This window comes from Haemaphysalis longicornis, unplaced genomic scaffold (genome assembly GCF_048455015.1).
Source record: "Haemaphysalis longicornis isolate Haplotype H1 unplaced genomic scaffold, Haemaphysalis longicornis Haplotype H1 scaffold_2, whole genome shotgun sequence".
In the NCBI taxonomy this organism is placed as follows: Eukaryota; Metazoa; Arthropoda; class Arachnida; order Ixodida; family Ixodidae; genus Haemaphysalis; species Haemaphysalis longicornis.
In genome coordinates this window covers 232,977,541-232,992,287 of record NW_027526295.1, presented here as the reverse complement: position 1 = coordinate 232,992,287, position 14,747 = coordinate 232,977,541, and the positions used below count along the sequence as shown (strand labels likewise).

General features: G+C 46.3%; 1 protein-coding gene across 1 annotated transcript; it reads right to left on the bottom strand.

Moving 5' to 3' along the window:
• Positions 1-2,973: 2,973 nt before the first annotated feature.
• On the bottom strand, positions 2,974-14,665 carry Riok2 (RIO kinase 2). The gene is made up of 10 exons (XM_077699693.1): positions 14,416-14,665; positions 14,092-14,233; positions 13,881-13,994; positions 13,209-13,263; positions 11,721-11,841; positions 8,489-8,577; positions 7,200-7,391; positions 5,267-5,359; positions 4,226-4,298; positions 2,974-3,658 (listed from the first exon to the last, which is right to left on the bottom strand). The coding sequence occupies exons 1-10, from the start codon at positions 14,479-14,481 to the stop codon at positions 3,020-3,022; spliced, it is 1,584 nt and encodes a 527-aa protein (XP_077555819.1). The 5' UTR covers positions 14,482-14,665; the 3' UTR covers positions 2,974-3,019.
• Between the last annotated feature and the right edge of the window lie 82 nt (positions 14,666-14,747).

The window sequence follows — 14,747 nt, the reverse complement described above, 5'->3', positions numbered from 1 at the left end:
ATGGCGTCGGCTCCAGCCGCGAAGTGGCGCGGGCGCTCGAGCGACCGCTTCTAACCGCTCTTTAAAATGCGGCTCAAGGGAGACCGGAAGTTGCTTGTGCGGTAATGGAGCTGATAATGCATGCGAAAATGGTACTATAAAACATAAGGCGCCGCTAGAAAACGCCCGTAAAATATTTGCCGGGGTGCTAAGCCTAACCATCTCCGGCGGAGCCAAGCCGGCTGTCTCGATCTCATCGCAAGTAGTCAGGCTCCTCCAATCTGCTGTGTGTGTCGTGCGTCATTTTCTGACCGAGGTAGGCGCTACCGCGGGCGCGAAATCGTCGATACGGGCGTGAAAATACAGCGCTCGCAGAGTCGAGGCGAGCGAATCCCGTGCAAAAACGCACCATGCGGTTCATGCTTGACTGTTGCGGCGTGTAGCGAGCTTGAGCACAGCGAGTGAGGAGACGAGCGCGAAGCTTTACGTGCTCCAGAAAGGACTGCTTTGCGACATGGGGGTTTAAAAAAGGCAGAAAAAATCATGGATTTGTTCATGCGAAAGTAAGAAAAGAAATAAACGAAAACTTTTTTTCAGCGCTCAATTTTTTGGTCTGTGTTGGTTCATACGAATTTCGGATGATACGAATATTTTTCGCGGTCCCGCAAGATTAGTATCATCGAGATTTTACTGTATCAGCGCGCAGCAATGTGCATGGGCTCGGGCATGCCAGCCACTAGTGTCTCAAGTGAGCGGCTACTTTCGGTATCTGGTGGAGTCGTGACGAGCAGGAGGTTGTCACTGCTCCCCGAACATGTCGAGCAGTTAAACTTTCTCCAGTTAACATTTAAGTGAGTGCAGACCTTAACCTGTTGAGTGCAATGGTATTGTGTAATTTCTAATTTTACTTTGTATGATTTGTTGTGCAATAAAGTTGCAGTTTTTGTGTCTCTAGATCATGGTTTCTCAAACTGGGTTCCATGGAACCTAGGGGTTCCGCAAGCCCCTCCTCGGGGTTCCGCGAGCCACTGATAAATTTTCTCTCACTCCGCACTTGCCAAGTAACTTAGATGGCGAACACGAGGTTCGATCGATCTAAGGAACCTTTATTACTCATGTCCTAGTGTCACTAAGCACATCTCAGTGCATAACACAAAGGCGTGAGCTGTGCAATAAATCCCGCCAACAGCTTGTAGCCAGCAAGACTCTGAAAACAGGCCGCATGGTTAAACTATTGCACTTGAATCTCGGCCTTATATTACGCCCATGCGCATTTCTCCTGTTTGAATATAGGTGCCGCTAGCGTATGCACTCACATAAAGTCGACATTCACGTGCAATAGATTCAAAAGAAAGCAAGCTTGCTTCCTTTTGAATTGATTGCACGTGAATGTAGCGTGAATGGAATGCAAAAATGGCGAGGGGGGGGGGGGGTTCCTTGGCACTTAGCGGAGCTTAGCAGGGTTCCCTGGGACAAACATGCCCGAGAACCCCTGCTCTAGATGGTGAAAACTTTAATTTTACAAAAAACAATAAGTATTCGTATTCGAAAAATATTCGAAAAATATTCGATTCGATTCGAACTTTGTTTTTATTATTCAAATTCGCTTCGAAATTAAAAAATTGATATTCGCACACCCCTATTAAAAAGAGCAAGGCAAATTTCCATTTGTGCCGGTAAGTAGCGCTGTACGGTTTTGTGTTTGGGTGAATGATTCATCTAGACTTTGCCAGATCGCTGTCATCTGCCTGAAAGTTTGTTCTGTTCCGTTTGTTCAGTTTGTCTCGACGGCTGAAATGCACTGAAAGGTCCGATAGGGCACTTTTTGTGGAAAGTGGGGTGTCGGAAGTGTCTGGAAATACAGTGGAATCTCGATAAATGGAAATCGGTTAAACAGAACAAACGTTTAAACGGAACAAACGTTTCTCAATTGGTTGGTTTTGTATTAAGTCAATGTAAAAAAAATTTCGTTAATCGGAACTCAAATTTTCCGACCACCGCATAAACGGAACCGAAAACAGACTCGAAATGGCAACTATTTCGGCAAGAGCAGCGCAATCGCGGTACGCATCACTGTTCCCCCCTCTCGTCCCGGATATTTTCCGGTTTCTGCCTCTGGCGATTTCTGATTTTCTCTGACTTAGTGCGGTGTATCTGTCTTTGTGCGGTGGTTTACGACTTCGTGCGATGTCGTATGCGACATTTCGTCGCGAAGCCAGCATACGACGGCAGTGCAAAAACGACCGCGCAATGCGCTTGCGTTGTCCAGGAAGATTGAGGTAATCAACGACTTCGAGAGTGGCCGCTTCACAAAAAAGACGCTAGCGACGAAGTACGGTGTCCCCGGGAGTAGCCTGACCAGAAAATTACAGGACAAGAACAAGCTGCGAGAGGCTTTCAAAAAGTCAGGCTTTGGTCCTGAACGGAAAAGGACTGCAAGTGTCTGACCACGAAGACTTTGAGAAGCACTTCATAGTTTGGCTAAGGAGAGCCCGCAGTGAGAACATCCTCATAAGCCGGCCACTCATTCATGCGAAAGGAGAATTCGTCCTTCACCTCGACATAGACAGCTTCGCATGCGGTGAAGGGTCGCCTCTTCACGTCACTTCGGGACCATGCGTCGTGAAGACCATTCTACGATGCTGAATCCATTCTCTCTCTAAACGAAACATATTTTCCCGGTCCGTAGAGGTTCCGTTTAACGATAGTCTACTGTATATGAAATCAAGAGTGCTAAAAGGAGCCAGAAATTAGCCAAGTCACCACACAGAAATTTCTGTCGCCACGAGTCTCGAAAAGTCACCAGTTTGGCGACAAATCGCCAGACCTGGCAACCCTGACCTCGGAGACCACAACTGCAGTTAGTACTGCCACCTATTATTATTCCATGCTGTTTCTGTTGTACCTGACAATTATTCAAGGCAGGATATCTACCATTATTAGCTGCACCACAAGACTATGCTTCAGGGACAGAACAAGAGACAGAGAAGTAAGTATGGCAGAAGAGATTTATACTGGAAGCACAGCCCACCCTGCAGGTTCAACCCCAAAAGTGCAGGTCTTGCTTCACGGTGTCCCTGTTATCTCTCCTCTGGCGAGTGACTGCACTGGCTTCGCCTTTCACAATCACCTTCTTGCTCCGTGAGCGCTCCTTGCTTGTCAGCTGCTTCTTCACGCGTGCCTTGATCTCTTCAGGTGCAATCGTAGTGCAGCTCGTCACACTGTAGGTCCTCACGCTTCTCACATCGTCACTCCCATCACGACCAACTCCTCCATCAGCTCTTACAAGTTCTGGAACAACATCCTCTTCTTCACCATTCGCCTGCTTCTCTATGTGTTTTTTCAAAGAAAGAGGAGACAAGTCGGCAGCAGAGAGCTGCACGGACCCATCACAGCTCCCAGTAACGCCTGCCTTAGACTGGTCCTCTTCCCCTTCATTCCCTGTGGTCACTTGGTCAGTGCCCTGAAGATCTTGGGAACTTTCGCTATGCATCGACTGCAGCCGCGTGTCAGCTATGAAGCGTTCCATCATGCAACTCCCGGCTTTTTGAGCAGTTTTTTGTCTGTTCTGCTCCTCTTCAGGGCAGCCAGCTTCATTTAAGTCCCTTGCGTCCTTTGAGGTCTCCCCCTCACTCTCACTGGAATCCTCTTCGACATCTTCTCTCATCTGCTGCACAGCCTATGAGAAAATTTTAGCATGAGTCAAAAAACCCAACCAATGCTTGCCTGCAGGCTAACTTAACCGGCTTAGAACAAGGGGGTCTAAAAGGAAGCACAGTAACAGCTCATTGATAAGTGGTGGTGTCAATATTTTAAACAAATGCGCCAGTTTACATTTCATGGTAGGGGGTGCACAGGGGGAACAGACGAAGACAACAAGACAAGAACAGACGTCTGCAGACAAAGACCACAAGAAGAAGACAGAAGTCCAACGATGGTACCACTTGCCTGGGGTACTTCCTCCTGATTTGCTCGCTTGTTTGTGCTGTATGCCACGATAAAATACTAACTACTTTAAAGTGGTTGCATTTTAAGCTAAATGCATTTAATGTCTAATGAAGTCACTGTGCACAGTCACTGCGCACAGACTCACGAAGTCACAGTGCACAGACTCATGAAACATTTGAGTTCATGATGCAACAAAACCTCCACTTCTGGCACAGAAAACACCAGAGAAAACACCCCGAACACTGTGGGCTTGACGCAAATGCGACCACAAAAAATGCAGGGAACAGGCGTGCCATACCTCATCCAGTTCTGCTTTCACCTCCTTGGAAAAGCCACTGGCTGCTGTTTCCAGATCGAGGGCGTCGTCTCTCCTGCAAATCGGATTAGTGGCCAATTTTAATTTACGCGTAGACTATCAGGATCACATAAATATATCTGACACTAGCACTGTGGTGTGAAGTAGCTCAACACCGCCCCGAGACATCCAAATGCCAATGTTGACTTGGATGCGCAGGAAGTGTGTATGCGAAAGCGGTTGACCTTTGCGAGTTGAGACAAAGGTGGTAAGACCGGCTGCACGAATGCCACTCAAGATTCAAAGCAACATTTGTAGGGTTGCTGTCTCTACTGCATCATCAGCAGGTTCTGATTTCCGTCCCACCATCTCACAGCCTCTGTAAAGCTAGCCTCAGAGGAAATTCTCATCTAACCTTATGTAGCGAGAGGATGTACTTTTGCTACTGCTTATAATAGCAGAACGTACTGAGTTGCAGCAACACTCCAAGACACAAATATATATTTTTTTTTTAGAATTCAAATTTTGGGGTTTTACGCACCGAAGCTACACTTGGGCTGCGAGACATGCCATCGCGAAGGGCTCTGGATTATTCTTTAATGAGCACTGAAATATCGACACAAGGGCGTTTTTGCTTTTCCCTTTCATCTGAAAAGCAGCAGCAGTAAAAAATTAAGCTAGGGGTAAGAAACACAGCTTGATGAATACCATAAAGGACCGATATTTAAACTCAGCTGAGCATCGCCATTCAGCGAATTGCCAGCATTCACGCGTTTAACTCTTACTACAAAACATTGGGGAAAGTTCAACAGAATAATGTCTATTGTACCAGGAGTATGCTACATCCAGAATAAGGGAAGGACATTATATGAGGTATGGTTTCAAAGCTCAAATTACCAAAATTATCATTTCGTGAAAAGTTGTGTGATGACACTAGCAAACTGCACTACCTTTTCCCAGTAGAGTGAAAAAGTTGCAGCCAACTGACTGCCCCTTGCATTTGGCTCTCTCCACAAAAGAAAGTAAATAGCTTTCAGGACTTACTCGATATCGCTGAACTTCGGATAAAGTTCACTTTCGTAGCCAAAGCGTTTCTTGAAGAATTCCCTCACGCAGTTGACGTCCCGATCAAAGTACCTAAACGGAGGAAACAAACCGACATAATAAAAACCTGAAACAATCAAGGACAAACTTCAAGTGTGAAAGGAAATAAGCCTGAACATTGAAATCAGTTCACTAGCAGAAATAAAACATGTTGGAAAACAGCACGCCAAGGAAACAGTGCCAAAGAAATCCCATCGTTATAACCGATAATTGTGATAAGCAGGTTGCGAAAGAAAGACCAAACAGAGCTTACGCGATTTTATTTGCATGCAAGCAAGGTCGTACTACTACTACTTATTTGCAGAAAATAAAACATAATCGGTAAGCCTTGTTTCTGCGCGTGAAGCTGGCACCCATATTTTTCGAGAGCATCTATAAGTGCTTCACCTAGCTGAGTGAAAAGTCCTAGGAGAAAATAAAGTCCCTGGGGGACTGTATCATGCGTCGGGCCTCCTGTGATGAAACTACCGGTAATGATTTTAACAACGTCGCATGACAGCGGCGATGGGAGCAGTCTGTCTTGATTTTACTCAACCGGCCAAACCGCTATTGCTCCTTGACTAGCCGGAGTCACGAATAATTATTAATAGTGACTTTGACTAATCAGTGAGCAGAAGCCGTTTGCCGGTTGGGTAAAATGACACTACCAGAGTAGGCTGCGCAACCGCGTCGTCAGAGTCATCACTGTCACCGCTGTCCGCAGCACGTATCCGTGCAACGACTGCCTCTTCAGTGAGGAGGCCTCAGACAATTCTAAAACATTGGCCCTGAAGTCCCTTCCGCGGAAAAACGGAGGTATACTCGGTTACAACTCAAGAACGGCACCACCTCATGTAGTGTATCACTTTGCCAAAGCGTCAGACCCGTGACGTAGTGCGCGCGTGTTTTGAAAGGGGTTTGCTATGAATGCGTCACATCGTCTGCCTTGTCTCATGCAGTTTGTTTGTCATCACTGGAGTCGTTTATAAGCATATTAAGTCCAAAAAATCACGGGAACGGCTCACGCCATGTTCAAAATATTCCCAGTAACGCCCTACTTGCGGCGCGCGGAGAAAATCCGGCTACGGTGATAAGGCACAGCGGCAACTTCCGGTGCCAATCTTAAGTTGTCACCGAGTATAGTGGGAGAAGCACCCAGTGAAATTCAAAGCGGTGCGCCAGTGGCACAACCGGCAAACATGCGACATGAGCTATGACGAAAGCGGGCGGGCACAGGGACGATGCCAAAGCGCCGGCGCCAGCAGGGGGGTTCGGAAGGAGAGCTGCTGTCCTCCTCTGTCTTCCACATAAGCGGCGCAGTCGACTCGTTTTCTGACGGGTGGAAGGGATGCGAGGTGGCGCATAACGGCTTGTGGCGCATGCTGTCAGCGTGGTGAGCCAGCGGCAGATCGCATTTTCAGTGCACACTGTAACCTGGTTCAATCGTTATATCCGATATCGCGGCACTGGAGCATTGCAACAAGCGGCTTAAAGCATACAAAAGTGGACGGTGCCATAGTTGTTCATCGTCATATCCTATATATTGTTATAAACCGTATCGCTGTAAGTGGACTTGACTATACTAGTAAGGTGGTACTAAGCCATTTTTGCCCAATCTTCCATAGGTGAAAGTATGGGTTCTGTGTCCTTGCACAGGAACGGGTATTTGGTGCTGCTGTTTCCAGCTGCAAATTCTCTTTTAATCTCCTGTTCCTTCGAACAGGATACAAGCATGAATACTATAATACTCGCAATTACAAATTGTTACCCTGAAAGACCTATGGCCAAGCGGTCCTGATTCCCACTTCAGAGGGAAACAGGGAAACTTTTGCTTGGAAACGTGCACATCTTATCCTATGATTATAGGATGGCCTTCACCGCCAGGCGTGCTCACCACTCTGCATTTGGATGGGAGGTGGACATCATCTGGGGGAAGTCGATGAGGGTCGGCTTGTCGTGGTCGTCCAGCATCAGGTTGAACTCGTTGAAGTCCCCGTGGATGAGGCCGCAGTTCCCCAGCCTCACCACCAGGTCCATGAGCTGGTCGTACAGCTGCGCCGGATCTTCCAAGTCATGGACTTGGCACCTGTTGTGCAGAGGTGGCTCAATGCGTACCACTCCAAGAGAGAGGCTCACGCGGTGAGTAAACCACTACCAAACTGTAACCACAGTTGCACGAGGCATCGGTGCAAGTGTGCCAAAGACAAAAACAGGAGGAAACACTGCTACAGAGAAAAGTGCCTTTAGATACGCGTTCAGCACTAAATCGCATACAAATGCAAAGCAATGTAGAAAGTTGGACACTGCCTTCTTGTCTTTATGCTCTGTTCAGCTCTGTGTTGAACTCTCTGCAACTGGCAGTTTTTGCACAGAAAGGAAGTGCTGCCAGCACTTTTATATTTTCCTAGCAAAGACAACCCATGACTCATTTTACAAGCCTCTTTGCACTATATTTTGGGTAATTTGAAACAATGTCAGTGAACACACTAAAAAATGCTTTCCCCTGGATGCAACCAGACGATATGGAAGGCCAAGCTTGTGTAAAGGCCGAGAGTCATAATACAAGTTTGCATGGTAGCCGAGGTTAAAAATTGTGACAACGGCATGAACGATAAAAGGCGCAGCCATGCGCAGATACGAAGAGAAACATCCATGAAAGATGCTTGTACCCCTTGTCCCACTTTTTGTCTCACCTTATTTGCTCCGGCCTTCTTTACACCCCCCTACCCCCTTCCCCGACATGCATGCACACACACATCCCGACTCTACTTGCCACCACTGGGTCTCCAGGCCTTCTTATGCAAGCACCAACAGTTGGAATCTCTTAAAGGTGATAGTCTTTCTTCGGCTACTTCAAATGCAAAAATTTTGGTCTGTCTGTCTGTGTGTATGCATGCCTGTCTGAGCTGCTCAATTCAGCCGCCCAGACCAAAGTTATAATTACACCATGAAGGAGAAGTTTACATATAGGCTAAACTTATCCAAGCCCCAAATCTGCAAACACACTTCATACTTGTCAACAGTGTTCAGCAAAAAAGAAAACATTCGGCATATTTAAGGCAAAACATCAGTGCACAATTGGCACTCACAGTGTTCTTTTAATTAAAAATACACATGGCTGGTTGAGCTGTTCTAAGGGTAATGCTGTTGTTTCCTGTTGCCAAGCCGGCCAGATATACTCACAATGGGTAGCCATTGATCAGCTCCATCAGGATGCAGTGGCGGTTGAAGCCCACTGGCTCAGGTACAGGAAATCCTCTGTCGTGGAGGGCCTGGAACACGGCCACAAATTTAATGAAACTATTGCGAGCCTTTTGAGGTGCATAAAGACGCTAGGGCCTTTCAAAGCCATGGCATCACAACCACAAGGAGAAATCTATGTCAGCCCGGCAATTTTCTGTACTTCATTCGCATGTAAATTCATGACTGTAACTTGAGCGCACAAGAAAAATGAGAACTGAACGAAAAAGACACGAAGACCAGCGCAGCGCTGGTCTTCATGTCTTTTTCATTCAGCCTTTGTTTTTTTTTGTGCGCTCAAGTTAGTCATGAATTGCCACCAACAAGCTTGCTTTTCAGAAAAGTGTTATTAAAAAGCATGTAAAAGTGACCTTGTGACAACAGAAAATAGGTAAATAATGAGAATTAAATGATGAACACGTGAGGAAATGACAATAAATGGGGTCATTAAAACAGTCATAACAACGCTGTTGAGTGGCTTTGTTTCTTACCCTTACAAAAATGAGCTCCAATGGTCTTTCAATAGCAGTAGCCACACAGCTATACAAGAGCCCAGCCAGAAAAGTGAAAGGGGCTCTCAGAGTGAAAAGGATAAGCCTGTTCAGCACACCTCCCCACATGACAAATTGGTATATTGGAACAAATGGTTGGAGAATTCAGTTTTCTGAAGCCAAAAGTGGTATACAGTAGTCTATTTTCTTGCACATAACCCAGTGAGATTCAGATAAAGATTTCTTTTTAACTTTAGTGTCTAAGTCTAAGCTCGTTACAGCGGATCCAGCAACAATGGACTTTCAGTTACAATGGATGATTTGTTGGTTTGTTTGGTCCCCATGCATTTTACGGAGAATCCACTCTGCTCATAACGGACCCACTACAGCAGACTATCGGCTACAACAGAATAAATTTTGGGCGAAAATTATTTTGACCGAATGCCAAAAGTGGACTTCTGCGGTGCCGGCACCCGATTTGCCTTTTCCTTGTTTATTTTGGCGAGCAAACTTGTTTGTCTGGCAACACTGTCGGCATAGAACGGGTGGTTGATGCAGCCAAAACAAGCCAGTGCTGATGCCCCCCCCCCCTTATTTTTTTGCGGCCAGCTCCAGGGTAGCTGATTTCCATGGATTCCATGCTGATTTCCCTGTCAGATAAACTAAGCATAATTAACGCTGTCGAACATGGCGAAAAGCAGGCCAACATTGCCAAACGTACGGGCATGTCTAAGCAGATGGTCCGTTCCACCGTCAAGAACAAGGACGCCGACGGAAGACGTGACTCCGGTGAGATTGAAGAACAGCGCTTACGAATACGAATAGGCCAAGGGGCACGCCTGGAGGTCAAGTCTGCCCTCATCAGTTTTTTATGCAATAAAGAACTCAGGTTTGGTTAAGTTCCTCATTTATTCTTCCCAAGCACGCATCATTCCTGTTCTGTTCGATTAAAAAAAAACAAAAAACAAAAAAAAAAACGAAGGAAGCTTACACTAACGTGGAAGACTTGAAGGTAGCGAAGCTGTACGCAACCTTCACGACCATCACGACGATCTAAGTCCACGATTGCAGCATTTGCTTCTTCTTCGCTGCGCAACGATCTTTACTCTTATCTTTGTTGCTATAACGGCGAAGAAGAAGCAAATCAAAGAAGCAGAACAAATGATCGGAACGTGCACACTTAAAATAAGGTGCCCAGAGGCGCAACCTGTCATGTGTTCTGTGTAGAGCAGCTGGTGTGATCCCTCTTCCCACAGTCACAGCCAAGTGAGTAAGCCATTTGATTCTCGGGTACAAACTCACGCTTGTAGCCGAATGGGTAAAACGACTGACTCTAACTCCGTTCATCTACCAGACACAGGTTTGAATCCTACTGGTGCCGGTGATTTCTTTATACTGTTATACTGAGTTTTGTGAAACACCGGAATTAACGAATTGCTAAACAGCTTTGCTGTTAAAAGGTAAGAAATGTCCCAAGCAGAGAGATATCTCTCGTCCATTGCGTCCAACCGGTCTAAACTTCCCGTGTCACAGCCGTCACCTACCAGATTATTTCTTATCAGCTGTTTTACTGATAAGAACGCGATCATTAAAAAAAGCACGAGCTGCCTTGGGGAACGTGAGGCAGCGATCCGAATTGTTTGATGAACGGTTTCGGGTAAGCCTGCCTCGTCATGAAGCGTTTGAAAAGAGCCTGGCTAATTCTGCTGGCCATGACTGATTTTTATAGCTGGTTAGTAATTGCTCTGTTATATTCTTGCTTTGTTTGCTCAGCATAGAAAGCGCCGCTACGCATTCGATTGCATGTGCTAGGCCTTTCCCAAATCCCGGAGCTATGCTTCGAAAACAGTGTAGGCAATTCTTTTCCCTTTAGTGAACACAAGGCAGAGATGTGTGTAGAAAGAACAAATTGTCTGTAGCAAGTATAAGCATAATTGGTCAAAGTTCCCACTTTACGCTCCTGTAGCTCCCGTCCCCCATTCGGATACTGCATACTTCGGATAGAGCGGACATTTTTTTCTGGATTAAGAGGGTCCGTCGTAAAAGCCGTAGACTGCACTAAACTTCATGGCTACTCTCCTTAACTATACAAGTGTTTCTTAGGAGTAAGATGAAGGGAAATTTGCCAGAAAGCTGTGAGTTGCCAACATGAAATGTTCTGGCTGGCGTAACACTATGGCCCAACTCTGGCCACGCGCTTCTCAGCTGCGGCTTGTAAGGCAGCCTTCCTTCCCTGTGAGCTTGGCCTGGAGGCAAGGCATCCTGTACACACAGAGGATGGCAGCGCCCAAATGGTAAGCCCCGATCCAGTGCACTTTGGCTGGACTGCATAACCTTCATTCTGGGATCCAACAAGCACAGGCAAGCAATTCGGTGCCAAGATTACAGGCTGACCAATCAGTGTTCGAGCTTGTGATACCACGACAACCCACTGAACAATCAGAGTCAGCTTGGGTATACGGTGCGACATGTGGTTTCACTGGGTGACGAGTGTAATGAATTGGACACATGACGCCACTTGCGGCCTATCCCGAATCCTCCAGCATGCATTGTTAGGCTGTGGGCCACATAGGCAGCTTGGTGGGGTAGCCTGCTCATTTTGACGAGGTCGACAGTGCGGAGAAAGTGAAGTCCCCAGGGTGGTAGTACAAGTACTGGAAGTGAAGCTTCATGCGAAAGCCCACCTTCATGAATGCAAACTCCTTGACAGCTGCCAACCGAGACAGGTACAGCCAAGATGCCTTGTTCCGGTGCTTGTGATAGTCCCTCTTCTCTTTGAGCCGTCGAAAAGATACACGTCCCAGCCTGAAAAAGTGGAAATGCTGGCATCAGGGGAAATAAATATGGCTCAACCTTTTCTGAGAGAGCTTCAGCGGTGTGAAATGCCATGAAGAACTGCTGTTTGTCTGTATACTCTGGGACAGAGTGAATCATGTGACCAGTTGTATGTCAATATCAAAACTTGACAGCAGGGCTGTCTGCATAAACCATCCTCCCATTTGTTCTGCTACCGTAAAGCAATCAAACAAGCGGGCGGTAGGAGCGGCTGCTAGGGCAGGCAGACGAGCAACAGGTAAGTAGCTAATTAAGTAAACAAGAAGCAAGTTCAAAATATGCAGTCCCGGACAGTCAAAGCTGACATGTATCGGAAAATCATTTTATTTCTAATGCCTTTTTGCTTAGTTGACATTACTGTGGCAGGGCCATACTGCAAATATCCTTTTGTCATCCGTACAGCACTGCGGCTTAGACTGCCTGAATTTGTGCATGCACGCACAAACAACCAAGCTAGCAGAATCTTGAAATCTCCAACTTACCAAAATGGAACAACAAGGTGCAGACTTTATCAGAAGCAGTTAACGTGATGCTTCTAAAAGCACATTGGTGTGACATTGCAGTGTTTGGGTATTTCTTTGGCTGCATTTTTCTCCATCTTTTTCAGCTGTACAGGCCCAACATGGCCATGCTTCTGATGATACAAGCCAGTAGACCGGCCAGAGAAAAACTACTATCAACAATCAATGAACACCAACTACCCCCATTTTCTTTGTGGAGCACCCAAAGGATCTCGCTCGTGTTAAAACTTTCTGCGGGTGAAAAGAAGTTTGGAATGAAAAAGAGCCTACCAATATTTTTGTTTAATAAAATTTGCCACTTTGCTGAACTTTTTCATGGAGTAAAGGCGATTCCCGAGGTACGCAAAATTAGATCCTCACTAGAACCAAGCCATTTACAGTACCTCCTACCGCTGAGTTTTAAGTCAAGCACCGCTTGGTGACTGCAAGATTCACAGCTCTGCGAAACCAACCAAAACATACGGGGCGCAGTGTTTGGCCATCTAAACATTAGCCTACGCTGTCTGCTGGCATAAGAATAACACCCACAATTGTTGTGAACAGCATATAGAAGTGTAGGCAGTGCCGAAAACGAAGAACATATGTGGCACCAATGTATGAAGCTGGGCTAGTTGGTTCATGTTAACGAAAAAACAGTGGTGTAAGGACAAGACGTAGGGACGATTAAAACCACAAACACGAGCACTGCTTGTCGGTTGTCCGTGTTTGTACTTTTTATTGTGTCTACGTACTGTTCTTTTATGGCACTGTCTCTTTTTTTCTTCTTTTTTTTTGTAAACATGCTTGGATTTCGACAAAATGAATGAAATCACTTGCCGGCTGATCTTGAGCACCAGGTCCCTTCCTTCTTCATTGGCTGCTACATAAATGTCTGAAAAAATTCGGCAATTACAGCAACAATGCGACACAACGACATGAACTTGGTTGGCGCCTCGTAGGTGTTGTGAAACCTACCCCCCTACCTGATAATCGCCGCCGCGAGAGCAGTCTGTCTTGATTTTACCTAACCGGCCAAACCGCTTCCACTCACTGACTAGCCAGAGTTACTGTTAATTATTTATAGTCAGTGAGCGGAAGCGGTTTGGCCGGTTAAGTAAAATCAAGACACACTGCTCCCATCCAGTACAGCAATCCTAACTGGTGTCGTTTCGCAACTGCAAGTGATCAGTCTGTCTTGATTTTACCTAACCGGCCAAACCGCTTCTGCTCACTGACTCTGGATGGTCACAGAGTGGAAGCGGTTTGGCCGGTTAGGCAAATCAAGACCGACTGCTCTCGCGGCGGCCATGAACTTTTTAAGATTCAATATACGTGGTACTACTACACAGTCCTCTTAACGACGTAAATGTATGGCATATTTTTGTGCAGCACATTTGTGGCGTTAAGATATAACGGCGTTCTTTATGTAGTGCTTGCCGAGTATTGCCTTTAGGCCGCAAGATACGTCTGCTGTGCAGTGGATTCATCGTCAAACAACTATAATCATACCTGACTCTTTCCCCACACCAATCTGGTTGCCAACTGAGTGTACCAGGCCTTGTGAACACAATGTCTTCAGTGCGAGATAGTCGTAGCCCATGTTCGTCAAACGGTAGCCGTCGTCTGTCCAAAGGCACAAAAATGTTATGAATGTTGATGCCCAGAAATTAATAACATAAAATGTCACGCACTAACGCAGAGTTGCATGCCAGTTACTTACACCTTTTTCCGCGTTCGTAGGAAAGAAGCTTCTGCTTGCACAGATCCCGAAGGTGTTTGTGACAGCCGCCGTGCTTGAGGTTGGCAATAGTAGCCACGAGTGCGCCAGGGACAAGCTCGTGGTTCTTCATACCCATCTCGACCTGTCGGGCAGAGAACGAACCTGATTGAACCGGAACAGCACCCGTGCACTTGTCTCGTCCAGCGCTCAAGCTCAGTCCCCGCAACGATACAGCCACAGACGCGCGTACTAGCAGTTTTTCGCGTCTGTACAAGCATACTACATCGCGTATACCAACTACGAAAAGGAAAATGAGTGTCTTACCGCGGTTAAGACTCTGAAATCGTCAGATGACATGTACCGCAACAGCGTGAGGTTCAGTTTCCCCATTGTGATAAATTTCCTCGGGTCCTAGATCACGCGTATTAACAAGGGTGATCTTCCCTTAAAGCGTCTTGTGCATTTTCGAAGCGCAAAGGACACAAGGCAAGTTTCGCAGCCGCGAAAAGTACAGCGTGCGCTGCGACACGCAAAACATGAGCACACCTATGCAGAAAAGGATTGGATTCGGATTCATTTGGCTGGCAAGCATGGTTATCTGTAAGCAATAGTTTTTTTTTGTAGTGGGTAAATTTTTTATTTCTGAATATACATAA

Bases quoted from the DNA above. Each gene is read 5' to 3' on its own strand.
- Riok2 (XM_077699693.1), bottom strand. From the start codon at position 14,481: ATGGGGAAACTGAACCTCACGCTGTTGCGGTACATGTCATCTGACGAT. The intron at 13,264-13,880 runs GTATGATTATAG...GAATTTTTTCAG, and splicing joins TGGTGTGGGGAAAGAGTCAG to ACATTTATGTAGCAGCCAAT. The intron at 4,299-5,266 runs GTAAGTCCTGAA...TCCGATTTGCAG, and splicing joins CCGAAGTTCAGCGATATCGA to GAGAGACGACGCCCTCGATC.